Source organism: Monopterus albus, unplaced genomic scaffold (assembly GCF_001952655.1).
Source record: "Monopterus albus unplaced genomic scaffold, M_albus_1.0 scaffold28.1, whole genome shotgun sequence".
NCBI lineage: Eukaryota > Metazoa > Chordata > Actinopteri > Synbranchiformes > Synbranchidae > Monopterus > Monopterus albus.
This window is the reverse complement of record NW_018127908.1, coordinates 1,685,445-1,702,576: the sequence shown is the minus strand read 5'-3', so window position 1 is coordinate 1,702,576 and position 17,132 is coordinate 1,685,445. Positions and strand designations below refer to the sequence as shown.

The window sequence follows — 17,132 nt, the reverse complement described above, 5'->3', positions numbered from 1 at the left end:
ATTCTGTCTCTCAGAGTGGGAATGCACCTACAATGTGAATTTCAGACCCCTCCATGATTTCTAAGTGGGAGAACTTGCAAAATCACAGGGTGTTCAAATACTTCTGTTCCTCACTGTATATACTGCTCAAAAAAAATAAAGGGAACACAACATAGTTGAATGTCTTATTTTGTGTTCCCTTTATTTTTTGAGCAGTGTATATAAAAAAAGATAATTTAGTCCATGCTTAGTGTATTAGAATTCAGAGCCAATACTCACAAGTCAGTGAGTTTGTTTACTTATGCTGGATTTTTATGTGGTTGGTTGTGTTATTCAGTAATGAATGTTAGACTGATCTGTGCTCCTTGATTTCCTTGCAGGTGTTGTTGGCTCAATTATACATTATCCTAAGGACATGACTGAAATGGCTTCAGAGATAAAAGGCTCTGGTTACCGGACACTGTAGTTCAAGCTCCAGCTGAATAACAGTCTCACATTTGAACTTTCTGCTCGATTTCTGCTGTTGACTGCCCACCTACTGATTCAGCCCTCTTTGTCCTCTCTGTGGACACTGTTCCTTCATGAATATATCCAAACCTTTGCTACAGAACCCAGGCCACTGTAATGAACAAAAATACCTGTGAACTGAATTTCAACTGTGATTGTATAATTTTTCTCCTGCTACTGAATTTCAGGCCATATTGTTTTATGCACTTTCACATTTATAACTTTAACACATTGCACTGGTTCTTTTTTTGCAGGTCGCCATGCAAATAAACTTGGCACACAGTTTACTGTCTACAGCAATATGCAAGCTTCTTTTTGCTTAAGTAACAAAGTGCAGATGTCTTCTCTCCTAATTTCTGGACTAGCTCTTAGTTGCAGTAGTTGAAAATGTTTTATTTCAGGCATGTACACCATCCAGTACAAGTGAGAACAACAGGGAGGACTACCAGAGAATGGCAGAATCTGTCTGTAGATAAAGCCCTGCTGCAGTTGTGTTTTGATAGACCAATCACATTGAAATTCTGACAAAAACTAATTGTGACCAGTTACCCAAAGAGTCTGACTGTACTCTATGCTTTGGTTTGAGATATTTTTCTTATAGTTAAATGTATTTTTGATTCTGTACATTGTGATTATGAGTTTCTTTTTATTGTACATGTAAAATTAACAGTGTGTGATTAAAGATTTTGTATGGCATTGTCATTTTGTACTTTCACATTTTTCCTTTAGTGCCAGATTACCTTAATCTGTGGTATTAGGACAGCAGATTCAAGTAAAAGTCTACAATTCACATACACAGGGTGATTGTAGTTTGGAACAATCATTTCTCACACTGCTAAATGAAAGGAATTTCTTACATGGTAACACAAATTGGAAAATTATGTCAGTTTTTAAAGTAAAATGGAGCATCTGATGCACATTGCTTCACTGTTACAAAGCCATGTCAGGCAGTGTAAAGAATGAACTGGTTTCACTCAGGGGAATACAGTGGGAAATTTGCAGTTTATCTGTTATAGAGTCAATTTTATATACAGATATATTGCAAAAAATATTACTTTTTCTTGTGACAGTATACGTATATATTACATTGACAGCATCTTAATTTGACAGATAATGAATGCGGCTGATCTGATTTTTCAGAAACATGCCTCCTGGTTGCTGCTTTGGGCTTAGATGATGATTTGACATTCAAGTACACCATTCATATTATGTGTTAGGTGAGATTTCTGCCTAATCCATAAATAATGTAATCCAGTTAATATAGTTAATACACTTACAGTACGCTTAATCAGTTAATCACTCTTGGCCACATATCAAAGACCATATAAACAAAGCTTTATTTGACTTGATAACATTTCTGATTTTATTATTACTATGGCAAGAACGTTTTGTCTTAATCACTATAGTAAATATCAATCATGTAAAACACTAGGACGAGTGTAATAGGGGAAGGGGATGAAATTTTAACAAGTAAAAGTACAGTAGGTCTATAGTCCAGTATAAACAGATGCTTATTGAAAGATATATCATATTATATTAATACTATTATGACTATGACGATTTTGAGTTTTCCATCTGGATCTTTTTGATAGACTACTTTTTGAATTTGAAAACCTTTGATGCTGTGTAAAGAAATAATCCAGGATAAGGAAATGATTAAGTGATGTAATTGATATACTTGTTATCTGTAAATGATACTGGAATAATTGTGACTCATACTTGAAATATAATTGAGTTTGTTTAGTTTAATGAGATATTTTGTTTTCATTGTTAAATTTGACAAAACTAAATCACATCTGTTGGCCAAAGGGGGCGATATTTTTGAGGAGGGAGTATCAGAAAGTTTATCCACCAATCACATTAAGGCATTAGTAAACGTGACCACAGCAGCGCCATGGCAGCTCCTTGAACGAACCAATCACTGCGGCGCTTTCAGACATTTAAATCGTGTGGCGTCATGATTACGAATTTCAAAATTTAGGAAGCAACGACAGAGAAAGACCAGTATTTCATTGTGCCCCACGTTTTCTGGAAGAGGTAAGCTGATTGTGTTTATATTGACGCTGCACCTGTACCACTTTTGATTTAGTTAGTAAGCCACGATCTGTAGAATTTTCCATTCAGCGCTTATAAATAAGTAAAGTGGTTGCCTGCTGCAGATTTTAACGCCAACTTGTGTTCGTTTAACGCTAACCTAAATTACTCTGCGCTGGGTTAACAAAATGGTTTAGCATTAGGACGAGGGGTGGGGGTGCGGTTCGCCAATCCAGACTCTGCTACTACGGTAGCATAACTCCACAAGGTAACACTATTTGGCAGAACACTTCTACAGCAAAATCTTTTTAGCTAACGCGAAACGAATCCTTGCCTTTATTAAAACGAGATTAAGTTTGTTGCACACAGTAGCCCCTAAGCAGCGATAACGTTAGCTCATATTCTCGCGTTAGTACGACTCGACACTGGTTAATGTTAACTTAAATGCGAACTGTTACAGATGTGTTTTTATTTGTGGTCTTGCAGTGTGCATGACCTGACAGGGCTGGTTTGTCCAGCAGTGGGATTTTGAGAAAGTGTTATTTGGTGCAAACAAATGGTATACGGATTAGAAATACTTGTCGTTCACTCTAGCACCTCATTTTGAATTCATACTTTGATGCCCAGGTCGTGTGAAAACCTAGACAAGATGGCGCAGTTTGGGTTTGAGAACGACATCCACAGTATCTTGAAACTAGACATGCCAATCACAAACGCTCCCATGGCGAGGTGGCAGAGAAAAGCCAGCTCTTCAGACGCATCCGCCTTGAGTGGCTTGTCACCTGGAAAATCTGCTAATGTGTCACTGAGCTCCTCAAAAACGCCAAGCAAAACACCAGGTACTGTGTACGCATTCTTGCAACCTTAGACTCACTAAGCAAACTCTCTGCAAATGTTAACCAATAGGTATTTCTTGTATTTCAGGCAAAAATAAAAAACAAACACCTTCTAAGATAGGGGGTGACCGCTTTATTCCCACGAGAAATAACAAACAAATGGATGTGGCAAGTTTTCTGCTCTCAAAGGAGAATGAGCCCATGGACACAAATGCAGCTGTGAACCCAGTAAGTCATTGGTTGTATTTGTTTTAAATCTCCTATAATCCCTTTTATAAATGAAATTTTACTGATTGATTGAGACCTTCTGTTTTTCAAAGGAAAGCCAGAAAGCCTGGTCTGTGTCACTGAATGGATACAACATTGAAGATGCAAAGATTCTGCACCTTGGAGGAAAACCCCTGAATGCACCAGAGGGTTAGTATGTTTGTATGCCATTCTTAGCAATAATATTGCATGAATATACTTTTTTAAATTTAGAGGACATTGTATTTTTCTTTACAACTTGCAGGCTATCAAAACAACTTGAAAGTCCTCTACAGTCAGGTTACGACTCCTGCCTCCATCAAAAAGACAAGATACATATCTTCAACTCCTGACAGAATCTTGGATGCTCCTGAACTTCGGAATGATTTCTGTGAGTTTGACACTGAAGAGGTTTTTCCCCTGTAATATCATTGATGCATGTTTTATCCTTTGACACTGCATAATTTATCACATTGCCACTGAGGATGGACATGAATGAAGATATCAATTATTATACAAAATGTTAATTACTTTATTGCTAATAATCTGAGGGAGTGCTTTCCTATCTGTCCTGTGTGTGTTCATTTGGGCCCTTTTGTTCCCCACAGATTTGAACCTGTTTGACTGGAGCAGCCAAAACATGATCGCTGTGGCCCTTTACAACAGTGTTTACTTGTGGGATGCTTCTCGAGGGGATATCACTCTTCTCATGACGATGGCGTGTAACGAGGACTACATCTGCTCACTGTCCTGGACTGCAGAAGGAAGCTACCTAGCTGTTGGCACCAGTGATTGCAAAGTTCAGGTCAGTGTGGTGAAGAACGCTCAACCTTGGTTCATAAGGGCACATGGCACTCGAGTTATTTACACTTTTGTTTCCGTAGCTGTGGGATGTCGAACGCCAGAAGCGTTTACGTAGTATGACAAGCCACACAGCTAGAGTTTGTAGTCTGAGCTGGAATGACCATATTCTTTCCAGGTACAGTTCCTTTCTTTCTGACAGTGTAACTAACATTTCCAGTAGGGTGCTTTAGCTGGACTTGGCTGTAATGCATTCTCCCTGTTCCACCCCACAGTGGCTCCAGATCAGGACATATTCATCATCATGATGTGAGGGTGGCAGACCATCACATCTTCACCCTCACTGGTCACTCACAGGAGGTGTGTGGCCTGAAGTGGTCCCCTGATGGTCGATACCTGGCAAGTGGAGGCAATGACAACCTGGTGTGTGTATGGTCCCGTGTGCAGGAGGGCAGCGGCGGCAGCAGCAGCAACCAGGTAGTGCACTGCTGGAGTGAACATCAAGGAGCTGTCAAGGTGAACACCTTCTTATATTTGTACTAACATAACTGGTTCAGCTTTCTTTTTTCCAAATTAGTCAAATGGACAATATTTTTGTTTAAAACTCATGTCACACGTTAAGTATTCTTGACCATTGCTGTGACGTTCTAAATATTGTCATTGCTCTAGGCTTTGGCCTGGTGTCCATGGCAGCCGAATATCCTTGCATCTGGAGGCGGTACCAGTGACCGTCACATCCGTATCTGGAATGTAAACAGTGGCTCCTGCATCAGTTCACATGACACTCAGTCACAGGTAATGACAACTGTACTGTAGATCCTGGAGTTTCAGGATTCAAGCTGGATGTGATATCTTTTTTTTTTCTTTTTTCCCCCCCCTCTTCTCCCCCTTCCTTTCCTTCAGATCTCATCTCTGGTGTTTGCCCCCAATTACAAGGAGTTGGTCTCTGCCCATGGCTATGCCCACAACAATGTTGTAATCTGGAAGTACCCCTCTTTCACCAAAGTTGCAGAGCTCAACGGTGAGTTACTGTTTTGACTAGGCTGACTACCATATTTGTTTATAGGAAATGTCAGTAAACTGCCTCTCCTAACTGTTAATATTTGCACTTTAGGCCACGAGGACAGAGTTCTCAGTTTGACTCTGAGCCCAGACAAGTCCACAGTCGCATCCGTTGCTGCAGATGAGACTATTCGCCTCTGGAAGAGCTTTGAAGAGGATCCAGTTAAGAAGAAGGCCCAAGAGAGGATGGTCAAATCAACTAACGGTGTCATTCATCAATCAATTAGATGACTTGCTTTTCTTTACTTTTGAGGCTTTTTTTGGTCTATGATTGAATTTATACAAATGTTTTATTTAATCTACAATAAAGACTTTCCATCCAGTGTTTTAGGCATAACTGACATCTTGCTGCTCCTGTTAATTGAGTTGTCTCAATTGTTTACTGGTCTCCCAGTGTGAAGTAAATGGTGGCTCCCAAGCACTAATGCTTTTGAAATGTATTGTAATCAGGAATCTTTATATACAGTGGACTGGGTTACAAATAAATGCTTTGTTTACTGTATGTGCTTCTGGCAAAGTTGTCATGTTTTAACAGTGCTTTGTTGCAAATTGTAGAGCTATAATCAGTTTGATTCAAAATTTAAGGGTTTACAAATAAGGACAGTCATTTTATATTTGCCTCTACCAGTGATTGATCTTGACATCTGCCAAAAGGAAATGGGTTTTCTCAATATTTGCTTGGTTTTTATCCTCTGTAATAAACTTTACAAAGTTACTATAATACCCACTGTTGCCCATACATGTGCATGGTCATATCAAACAAGTCATTCTATACTTATGCTTCAGATCTAGATTTACACAACATGCAGAAACTGCATCCACACAAACATTAAAATTGAACTTGTCCATCTGCTACCCAAGGACTAATGTTGCAGAATGGACTTGTATGAACATGCATATACAGTAGCAGTATAAACATCATCCAATTTCTTTTGAAAGTTTAGTGTGCCATATTCCTTACAAAGTGCACACTGCTTTCCAAATATTGGACCTTTATATAAAATGGCTTTATTTCAAAAGATAAATAAAAATGAAACATCTACAATGCAAATCTTTTGTTATAAAGCAGTTATTTACATGTGCCAGTCTTCAGTGGAAACAGTGTGCAATACTCCTAAGCAACCAGAATCACACCAATTAAACAGTGCAAGTCAAACTTGAGGAATGCTAACAGTGACAAAATGAGCACCCGTTTTCATGTGTTGTATAACAAATAACAGACACAATGTGGTACGGAGAGATCCCTGCCACAGCGCAATATATGTATATTTTCAGAAAAGCCTAGACTTATACTACCTGCCAAAAGTTAAGACACTATCCCATAGAAATTAATAGGGGAAGTGTCCTAACATTTGACTGGCAGTGTATATACAAGTTTCGTAGATTAACAGCAGTATACTGGAATCTGTGCTACTCTGGTATGCTGCTAGACATAAATGATATATTTAAGATAGTTCTATTGAGCTTCCTTTTTTCCCAGAGTCACTACTCTAAGTTATATTTCCTTTACTTTACTCAAGAAGATTTTGCTGTTGGTATAGTGGTGTGCATTCCCATTCGCCAAGTGTTTTCCATTGGCCACTACAATGTTCGTCTCAACCAGTGAACCATTCAGTTTTGGCATGTCTGCTGTAGGGAGCCGTTTGCCCTTTATGTAGGCCTGTACCCAGAAGTTGGAGAAGAGGAGGAAGAAGAAAACTCCGTACATCCAGATCAGGTGGATCCACAGGGGAACCTGATAGTCACATTTCTCCATGAAGTAATACTGGCTGATGTGAATGGAGACCAGAATAAACTGTGTCTGTAAAGAGACCAGAAAGCTGTCAGAGAGACATAATTAGAAAACACACACACACCCTCACACACATACAAATATAGTAAAGGGACATACAAGCTGGATGGCAGTCATGTACTTCTTCCACCATAGGTACTTCTGGAAGCGAGGTCCTGCAGCAGAAAGTCCGTAGTAGAAGTACATGATGACATGGACAGTTGCATTGACCAAGGCATGGAAGGTGCCCATTCCTCCAGCTTGAAAGGAGAAGAGAGACAAGAAATGTAGCATTTTATTCAACATTTTTATGAAATCATACAGTCATCTCCCCAATTTATTGTTTACACATTGTATAGATTACTTGTCAAGTGGCATAATGTCTATAAAAGTGCATTTTCAACCATGACTAGGACAAGATTTTATGTATGACTTATGTTCTGTTTAAAGTTATGAAGTATGTTAAACATTATGTTAAGTAAATCATACCAGGAGTCAAAGTGATGCCCCACCACCATGTCCAGGGCATGAAGGAGTGATGGAATACATGAAGAAATGTGATTTGATTTTGTTTCTTCCTCAGCACAAAGAAAACCTGAAATAAAAATCCACCAAGATCATGCTAACATGCATACATTATGTCACAAAAGGTCAGAGAAAAGAAATGAGTTGAAATGGCAAACACATGAGGAAAGGAAAATGTCCTTACTGTGTCAAGGAGTTCGATGTATTTTGAAAAATAAAACCACCAACTAACTTGAATCATCTGGGGAAAGGAAAAGGAGGAAGTGCTAAATATAACAGGCATCAGAACAGTCCTGTCCATAAAGTAAACATTTTTAAAATTGCCTTCAGGCCTCACACATGATAAACAAATTCTTTAACAAGGATTCTCTATGAGGAAATTAACAACCTACCCTTAGAGTCTGTGGGCTGCTAGAGGGGTCAATAAGGTCACATCTCCATGTGAAGGTGGTAGCCCATCCAGACATCATAAACTAGGTGCCAAAAACACAGCAACAACAATTGTTACTAACTTTAACTTCACAAGCATTATAGTAATTTGAAGAAGTACAGTAATGTTTGTTGGTTGATGGGGACATGATGCAGCATCCATTTTTCTTACCTCATAGACTATGTAGGCATTCAGTAAAACCATGCTAAGGTTGTATATAATCATGACTGTGTTTAGGCGAAAAGGTTTGCGGTTTGCCATCAAACCAGGGCCGATGTAGACCGAGAAGACAACATAGGCTAGCAGGATGCTGGTCATCTGTATGGGACACTGCATTAGAGGGTAATCTCTGACTCTGGCATCTGGAGAACACACACACACACACACACACACACACACATATTATTGTATCACTGTGTCAGTAATCATCACACATAGTTAGACGACATATCTATGAGAGTAGTGTAAATGTGGTTTATATACAATTATGGGAAAATGTATGTGCCAATTTCAACAAAAGAGAAGCACAAGTTTCCTTTATAGCAGTGGTGGCCTAAAGGCTATAGGAGCAACTTGTGGCCGGAAAGTTTCTTGTTGAACACCTGAACTGGCAGGATTGAATCTGGGTGACAAAGCATTGCTTGCCTCATGGTCAGTAACACCATTGTGGTGCCCTTGAGCAAAGCTCTTAACCCCAACTGCTCCAATGGAGCTGCTTAGTAGCCATAGATTAGTCTGTGGTTGTACTGAGCAGCTTCACCATATTATTATACCAACAATTAATCCTTTATATTTTAACAAAACAGAGGTGTAACTCTCTAAGGCAGAGGTAAAAACACTTACCAGTTCTTGCATGTAGATAACTGTGGAATTGTAAAATGCGTGACACAGCTTTTTGCAACATGGTGACTGCTTGCTTTTTTGTTCTGTTAAATCTCTGAAAATAGGAAAAAAAGCAAAAGAGTCATAACCCAGGAGATGAAGCTGAGCTGAAAGTGATGTTGAGCAACAAATGTACATATCCACTGACTGAACAAACAGGAAACAGCTGCACTGGGCTCATCAAACAGGCCCTGTGCCATAATGTACAAGCTTTCAAACAAATACACAAGGAAAATCTGTATTAGGAGCTCCTTTCACTACCTAATACACAGTGTAGCATAGAAACTAAACACCCTCTCTGGATGGACCTTAGCATTAATTTGTACAAAAGAAAATTTGTACAACAGCTTTTTTTCCCCAAATAGAAATATCCTACAGAATGAAAACAATAAATCAATGAATGTTTTATGAAGGATTGTGAAACATCTTAATTCTGTTGACAGTCTAAATACAATGAAATACTCTCTTGCTGACTAACAGAGCAAGTCAAACAGGTGAGGCAAAGAACGTGGCCCATATGGCCAGCCTAGCCAGCCAACTGATCTACCGAGATATGTTCATGGATTTCCAGAGAGTAAACCAAACAAAAGAACATATTAAAAGCAGCTGAATTCATGTTTTGTTGCCTCCATGTCAAATTTATTTTAACCCTGAACTAAAGGAGTGTCTGGCAAAAGCCGCATGTACCTCCAGAAACAAATGATATATGGTTTATCAGGTATGGCAACATCCCTGAAACTGCTAAAATCTCTGCTGTTAAGTTAGTAACTCACCTGCTGAGCACACGTCCTCAGCACTCACTCCTGCACAGCCAGAGCAGGCAGCCCTCAGTCCACAGAATCCCACAGATCAGAAACACCAGTGAGTGATCAGGTGAAAACTAAATATATACAAAGCTGCTCAGTGGGTGGTAGCCTCCAGGTGTCCTCAAACAATACATTTATATAGTTACTAAAAATCCAACAAGAGCTGAAACTCTCACAGGCAAGAAACTGGAAAAGTAGAGTGAAAACCAGAGAAAAGTGAGTAAAAGTGAGAAGCAAGAAATACTAGCTAGGATCATTCAACTCATTTTAAACCCCATGGCACTAAAACAGACCTTGCTGGTTTCAAGACCACACCCTGTTTCAGTGCTAGACTCCACCTTCCTATCAGCACTTAGACTGTTTGGGATTGGACTGTTTCATCAGTGAGGTTGAAGGGATGGGGTCAGACAGTTACAGGACTCTTGTTAAAGAAGCCCAGCCTCTGGGGTGAATAGCCTCATTGTTGTGCAACCAAAACCAATTATTATATACAGGGGATTTAAAAACGTCATGTGAAAGGTAATGAACCAGTGGCAAGACTGAAAATGTTGTAGGTCAAATATTTATACTACTTGACCAGAAGAATCCTTTCACTAAAAAGTCATTTAAAAAGACATGACTTAGGCTAAAGGTTAAATTAAATGTGACAAATTCACAAATCCAGTTCCATATTTTGTGTTGCCCTTCCCATCCAGAGGCGGGATTTCCTTAAAACTCCACATGTGAGTCTGGTTTTACCTGTTCCTGATGGGCGTGAGGCTCGGATGGAACTTTAAATTTACTCGTCAGCATGTAGTTAGACTGAAAGGTTGACTGGAATGAGAGGAATCTGAAAATGAGAGACAGAGCAAGCAGGGAAGGAGGGAAACCATCCTGCCTGTTTACATGTGATTTGTCAGTTCAGCACATTTCTCAGTAATGATATGCAAGCATGCAATCTATTAAATCATTGTTTAATTTGACTATTGCACATAAATTAAACTGCAAATATGATACAGTCATTTATAGTGCTAAAGAGAGGAAAAAGTTGTATTTACCCCTTTCAGACACAATGTTCTTCAAATAATTTTAAGTTCTGGTGAGAATACAGCAGCAGTTGAGTTTGGTGCTTATAGTTGACACGCCGCTTGGAATTTTGATTATTATTTTTTTTATGTTGATAGGACCTATTTTTGGTAATGTGTTTCAGAAAATGTTTCACTGAAGCCCTCAGAACTTGAAAAGTGGCTACTTAATGGCCAGTTGTCTAAGGTCACCAAACCTTTAAAATACAAGGGAAACTGTAGGTAACTGTTTAGTTTTGCACGCTGATCTTTAAAGAGTGTGGGAGAAACTCGGCTGTTGCAGTGAAGAAGCTGTTCATTCATGTCACTTGTGTACAGCCAAAACTCTGGGTTACACATATTAATTACTGTAACAAAGGTAGTTGGCAAAGTGACAAAACTCTGACATGGTGAACTTAAAGCAACTCTAGAATTCTGCCTCTGTTTAGCCACTAAAATGTAGAGAATGACATTATTATTTTGACGTGTTTGGTCCAGATGATCCTCACTGATGGAGCCCTGAGACAAACTGGACATGTATGTGTGAGTCAGTGTCACTGTTTCTATCCCCATGGTCAGCTGTTTGTCATTGCTGCTGTATTACACTCTACAACACCCTCCCTGTTCTTTTTAGTCTTGTGACTGTTAAACATTTGACTCAAGTTTGGTTTTTGCCCTTTAGCAGAATTTAAAGTAATAGACAACAAAACAACATGGTGTTATCTGTTGAGCGTAGCTGTCCGCCCAGCAACACAACCAGACAATAGACAGCATCCTCGAGACACACCGGCTGTCCTCAATTAGGCAGTAGTGACAAATCAGACAGAGGACATGCCTCTGGATGTGAAAAATTGAACATGGCTGTTAAAAATGAATGACTGCACTCAATATCCATGAATGTTTAATGTTCATGTTTAATTATGGCAATTTACAAAACAGCAGTTAAGATAACACAACACCTCATGCAAGCATCATGGAGCTCATAAATTCATTTTTCAGTTACACTGACATTTTTGGACTCTGGTATACCATCAGTGTTTGTTGTCATTTATACCAAGGCAAAACTAGTTTTCATGTGCAATAGTGTAATGTGTCTAATGGACTAAACATGGCTGAGTGAAATAATTCATAACTCATAGAATAATAGTTTGCAACACTGTGATATCTCATTTTCATTCATTGCATGATTTACACCCTATCTGACTGAAAACATTTAAAATGTGTTGGCCTTTATGATATACTGGATTGACCAGTGGTGGAAAGTATTATACATTTACACAAGTATAGTATGTAAGTACAGTTCTGGGGTATTTGTGCTTTACTTGAGTATTTCAGTTTTCTGTTACTTTATACTTCAGCTTCACTATTTTACAGGCAAATATTGTACTTTTTACTGCACTGTATTTAATTAAAAACTATTGTTACCTTTCAGAATCAGAGTCCTAAAACAAATACAGAACAAAATACTTTATTGACCTGGATGGGAAGTTCAAAAGCTACCCAGCTGTATGTAATGAATTTTACATTATAAGCATATGGTAGTTCCATTTTTACCAGCTGTAGCATTAAAGTGGTGCACACAATAATGCATCAGTAATTAATATCCAATAATATGATATACATTAATGTGAAATGTACCATTCTGCATGATGAATACTTTAGTTTTTCTGAATGCAGGTCTTTTACTTGTAACAAAGCATTTTACACTATAGTATTATACCCTACTTGCACCACTGGAGTTCACACCCTAAAAACAGGCCAGGTTGAAGTTTCTTCTCTTAATGTGTGAATACTGATTCTGGAGAGGGCAAGGTTTGCTTTTCTAGAAGCTCACCCACTAATATGCTAATTAGTGAAAAACCAACCTGTCAGCTGTGTCTACAAATCTTTTCTATTTTTAGTATCAGCCACTCATTCTGAGTTTGGATGGCAGGCAATCTAAGGTTAATAATGTTAGCAACAATCCAACTGTATGTCGCTCTTGTTCCTTTAATAACTCAGCAAGAAATAAACCTGTTCAGTTTGTTCACAAAATGCTGTGCAGACAATCACTTGCCTAGGGCTGAATGTGTCATCTGTCACCTGTTTGCTGTGTTTTAATTGTATTATTTATATTTTGGTTATAAAGGATTAATTTTGAACTACTTATGCTGAACATTCAATCATTTGGTGAGAAAGTCTGCTTTTCATGAACCAAAAGGTGTTTAATTCTCAATAACATAATGCATTCATTTTTTAGAGTTGATCTGTTTCACTGTGTTTCATAATCTGTGTGAATCCCAACAATGCAATATTAACAACAAAGTTTAAACTGTGGTAACTAAAAACTATTAACCATCAACACTATCTGCAGATGACACCATAGTATTGTATTTATATATCACTGTGGGGTTGAATAAGACTCAAGAGAGAAACTAGCCTTGCACATTAAATTAGAAAACTTAATCTGTTCAGCATGGACCCCTTGACCTTATGGGTCAAATAATGTTGGCGATAGGCAAATTTGAGTAACAGTGGTCAAAAGGTTAACTGGAAACCAAAAATCCTAATAACAGATACTTATATAGGTTAACTCAACTCAACTCAACTCAACTCAACTCAACTCAACTCAACTCAACTCAATTTATAAAGCACTTTAACACAGCCAAGGCCAACAAAGTGCTTAACATAAGAAACAATTCAAAACATCTAAAAACATAACAACTACATTATTTAAAATACCAATAAAATAAAATAAAAGAACCAACGTAACCAACCAAAATAACAAAATATTATCAACCAAAACACAGCCAAAACAGAGTCTCATGGCATATCAAATGCCAAGGCATACAAATGAGTCTTCAAGTAAGTTTAGCCAACGAGGGGGCCTGCCTGATGTAAAGGGGCAGTGCTTTCCATAGCTTTGGAGCCACGATGGAAAAACGTTCTGTCCCCTCTCAGTTTACGCCTGGCCCTCGGTACCTCCAGCAAGAGCTGGTCAGCTGATCTGAGGCACCTGGAGGGACTATAAGGAAATAAAAGCTCAACAAGATACAATGGAGCAAGACCATTTAAAGACTTAAAAACAAATAAAAGAATCTTAAAATGAATCCTGAAAGACACTGGAAGCCAATGAAGGGATGCCAAAATAGGAGTTATATGCTCCCTTTTACGCACCCCAGCCAAGAGACAGCCAGCTGCATTTTGAACCAATTGTAGACGAGCCAGTGATGACTGGCTGACTCCAACATAAAGAGTGTTACAGTAATCCAAGCGTGATGTAATAAATGCATGGATTACTGTCTCAAAGTGCTGGCATGCAAGAAAAGGCTTTACCTTCGCTATCTGCCTAAGGTGGAAAAAAACAGATTTCACAACGGCATTAATTTGGCAATCAAATTTCAGACCAGAATCAATTTTTACGGCCAAATTCAGGATCGTCTGTTTCTTGTACTGCTCCAGGTGACCTAAGTCAACTGAGGGTGGGTCACCAGACTTATTTGGGCCAAACACCGTTACTTCAGTCTTTGTCTCATTAAGTTTTAACAAGTTTAGTGTAATCCAGTCCTTAACGTCATCAAGACATGCCAATAAAGGCCTAATTGAAAAGTTATCCTTCCTTTTTAGCGGCATATAAATCTGAATGTCATCAGCATAACAATGAAAAAGGGCACCATGCTTTCTCAGGTTAAACTTTATCAGAGTCAGCTTTATTGGCCAAATCACGAGTAAACATCATTTAACTCGTATAATGCTCTCCCATTCTTTGGCACATTTAATTGTATATTATTGACCGACTTCGGTACAGTGGCACTCAATGCACATCTACAATGTTCTTCCATAAGCAATGAGTAAACAAGACTGAATGTGGAAACAAGAAAAAGGAATGTGCGCTAGTTAAATAAAAAATAAGTACTTATAAAAATCAAATGTATGTTATATACACAGTTTAGATATAGATATATCCAGAGGTATATTTTCAAGGCATTGCACTGAGGGTTGTCATTTTGTTATACAGTCATAGATTGTGTTCATCAGAGAAACTGTCTTCATGTCTGGTTGTTTTGGTGTACAGTGACCTGTAGCGCCATCCAGAGGGGAGGAGTTCGAACTGTTTGTGTCCAGGGTGTGAGGGGTCTACAGAAATCTTCTCTACCCTCCTTTTGACCCGTGAGGTGTACAAGTCCTCCATGGGGGCAGGCTGGCACCGATGATCTTTTCTGCAGTCCTGGCTGGCCACTGGAGTCTGTTCCTTTCCTGTCTGAATAGAACAGGCTTAATTATTCTTCTGTAGAACAGCTCCTGGGGCAGGTTGAACTTCCTAAGATGGCACAGGAGGTACATCCTCTGCTGTCCTGTCTTGGTGATGGCACCGATGCTGGACATCCACTTCAGGTCCTGGGAGGTAGTGTAGACCAGGAACTAGTAGTAAAAGTAAAATAATTTCCACCAGTAATGAACCATGATAACTGTGTGGCACTATTTTTATAGAACACATGATAAAATATTTCCTTCAGAATGATAACAGCTAAGTTTTACCAGAGGAATAAATAATTGGAGCATCTAATAGATATACCTGTTCTAAATGCTACTGCCTTTTGATTTAATTACAGTATAATATAAACAAAATATTATCAAAGCACTACAGCTGGATCAGAACAGTTTTCAGAACAGGTTAGAGTACACTTTGCCTCTAGGTCATCTATTTATATTTGCTGTGTACCAGATTGGGAACACTTGTATAACGTGTGGCTGGAGACCAACTGCCCAGTGATAAGCTACACCTGTAGCGGGAAACCCCATTTTAATTGCTCCTATGCGACGTCAGTGACTCCAGTCCTTTAAAAGTAAAGGCTGTGGCTTTTGCGCACAGGTGTGGACAGAAATGAAGTAATAAAATGTTAAAACGACGACAACAAAACACGATCTGCGCAGAATTATGGACGAATATGTAGATGTCTCCCTCTCTCCGCAGTGGTGATGCTTGTTGCTTGTTTAGTTGCTGGGAAGCAGTCGTCAAGCTCCTCCTCCGGACTTTTCGTGGCTGTAAAATAAACGCACCCATTGTGCGCCAATGGAAAGGTGGACCAACAGGTAGGCATCCTCTAGCTGTGCCTCTCGGCTCCGTCGGTGCGTTATAGGGAAACAAGTGGACCGACCAGACCTTGCGCTTTCCAGGAATTGGACCTGAGGCACAACTTCGCCCAGTGTGTTTCGTTTTTCTGTAATTGTCTGACACAGTTTCTTTTGAGAGAAGACGTTCTTCTGGCTGGGAAACACCACACAGCGCTGGTTTGAAAGATTTTCTGCTTAATTAACTGGAGGTCTATTATTGAAAAAAAAAACACACCTTTGTGATAAAAGAAGCGGGGAAATCTCAAAGTGGATGCAATGTTGAAGGTAAGCATGGTTTCTGAAAGCAGCTTAAACCGACAAACACTTTAACAGGCTATGTGATAAATGTTTTATTATTTCAGGTAACATCACAGTGAAAACAACATAATTTATGCGGTTTATCTCAAGTCAAAATCAAGCTGTTGCCGCCCTAACAACAAAAATATTTTTCTTATCTTGTGGTATCAGTGTTGCATAATCCAAGAAATATTTTTCACACATGTGACTCACAACAGTGACACCTCCATCATATTATTATGTAAGTTTCTGGTCAGATTTAGAATCTGTTATCAGTATGTTTGTATACACCCACATTCCTTGTAAATATATCAAGTTAGTCTTTTGAGCTGTTAGAAAGAAACAATGAGCAAATGGTGGAATTCATGCTATTAAAATTGTATCTAAATAAGGGTTTTCTTTCCTCACAGCTGCCATTTTGTTTTGACCATTAAGCTTTGCTCCTCTGGGATAAAAAAAGCACACACTGATCACACACAGCTGATCAGAAGTGGTCAGACGCTGTCTGACCTAGACCCCCTGTAGGAGGACATGGAGGTCCTGCGGCGGTCGTCTGTCTTTGCTGCAGAGGTCCTGGACGTGTTTGACCGATCGTTGACTGAGAAGGAGCTGGTGTCCCAGTCCAAAGCCTTGTGCAGAGACTACATCCTGTCCAGACTCAACCAGAGTGGGCTGGGATGGTCTAAAACTGAGCTCAGTCTCTCTCCCTCAAGTGCAATGCTTGCTGAGGTGTCTTTGGTGCTTCTCTGCCTAGGTAAGACAAACATGAACAGCTTGTACAGGTTTAGAAAACTAGTGAATGCCAATGGATCAGCTGTC

At 39.1% G+C, this 17,132-nt stretch overlaps 3 protein-coding genes and 1 long non-coding RNA gene across 4 annotated transcripts in view; 3 read left to right on the top strand and 1 right to left on the bottom strand.

Annotated features, from left to right (window-relative positions):
- Positions 1 to 1,176, top strand: part of LOC109957713 (uncharacterized) — a 2,977-nt gene extending 1,801 nt beyond the window's left edge. Inside the window, exon 3 of the long non-coding RNA XR_002274581.1 lies at positions 360 to 1,176. This is a non-coding gene — a long non-coding RNA (uncharacterized LOC109957713). The remainder of the gene's footprint in view (positions 1 to 359) is intronic.
- A 1,242-nt stretch (positions 1,177 to 2,418) lies between these two features.
- cdc20 (cell division cycle 20 homolog) lies at positions 2,419 to 5,806 on the top strand. The gene is made up of 11 exons (XM_020595900.1): positions 2,419 to 2,523; positions 3,148 to 3,359; positions 3,445 to 3,584; positions 3,677 to 3,773; positions 3,868 to 3,993; positions 4,211 to 4,407; positions 4,487 to 4,581; positions 4,679 to 4,919; positions 5,073 to 5,198; positions 5,307 to 5,424; positions 5,518 to 5,806. The coding sequence occupies exons 2-11, from the start codon at positions 3,170 to 3,172 to the stop codon at positions 5,694 to 5,696; spliced, it is 1,509 nt and encodes a 502-aa protein (XP_020451556.1). The 5' UTR covers positions 2,419 to 2,523; positions 3,148 to 3,169; the 3' UTR covers positions 5,697 to 5,806.
- Positions 5,721 to 10,213, bottom strand: elovl1a (ELOVL fatty acid elongase 1a). Its single transcript, XM_020595901.1, has 8 exons — positions 9,847 to 10,213; positions 9,035 to 9,128; positions 8,363 to 8,553; positions 8,154 to 8,234; positions 7,946 to 8,002; positions 7,726 to 7,831; positions 7,357 to 7,496; positions 5,721 to 7,266 (listed from the first exon to the last, which is right to left on the bottom strand). The coding sequence occupies exons 2-8, from the start codon at positions 9,093 to 9,095 to the stop codon at positions 6,961 to 6,963; spliced, it is 942 nt and encodes a 313-aa protein (XP_020451557.1). The 5' UTR covers positions 9,096 to 9,128; positions 9,847 to 10,213; the 3' UTR covers positions 5,721 to 6,960.
- Positions 10,214 to 15,621: 5,408 nt separating this feature from the next.
- The window catches only part of LOC109957790 (bcl-2-related ovarian killer protein homolog A-like), a 6,340-nt gene continuing 4,829 nt past the window's right edge, over positions 15,622 to 17,132 (top strand). Inside the window, exons 1-2 of the mRNA XM_020595951.1 lie at positions 15,622 to 16,301; positions 16,724 to 17,067. Of these exons, the coding sequence (XP_020451607.1) occupies positions 16,845 to 17,067 (223 nt within the window). The 5' untranslated portion in view covers positions 15,622 to 16,301; positions 16,724 to 16,844. The remainder of the gene's footprint in view (positions 16,302 to 16,723; positions 17,068 to 17,132) is intronic.

Bases quoted from the DNA above. Each gene is read 5' to 3' on its own strand.
- elovl1a (XM_020595901.1), bottom strand. From the start codon at position 9,095: ATGTTGCAAAAAGCTGTGTCACGCATTTTACAATTCCACAGTTATCTA. The intron at 8,235-8,362 runs GTAAGAAAAATG...TTTGGCACCTAG, and splicing joins ATGCCTACATAGTCTATGAG to TTTATGATGTCTGGATGGGC. The intron at 7,267-7,356 runs GTATGTCCCTTT...GTCTCTTTACAG, and splicing joins ACATGACTGCCATCCAGCTT to ACACAGTTTATTCTGGTCTC.
- cdc20 (XM_020595900.1), top strand. From the start codon at position 3,170: ATGGCGCAGTTTGGGTTTGAGAACGACATCCACAGTATCTTGAAACTA. The intron at 3,774-3,867 runs GTTAGTATGTTT...TACAACTTGCAG, and splicing joins ACCCCTGAATGCACCAGAGG to GCTATCAAAACAACTTGAAA. The intron at 3,994-4,210 runs GTGAGTTTGACA...TGTTCCCCACAG, and splicing joins TGAACTTCGGAATGATTTCT to ATTTGAACCTGTTTGACTGG.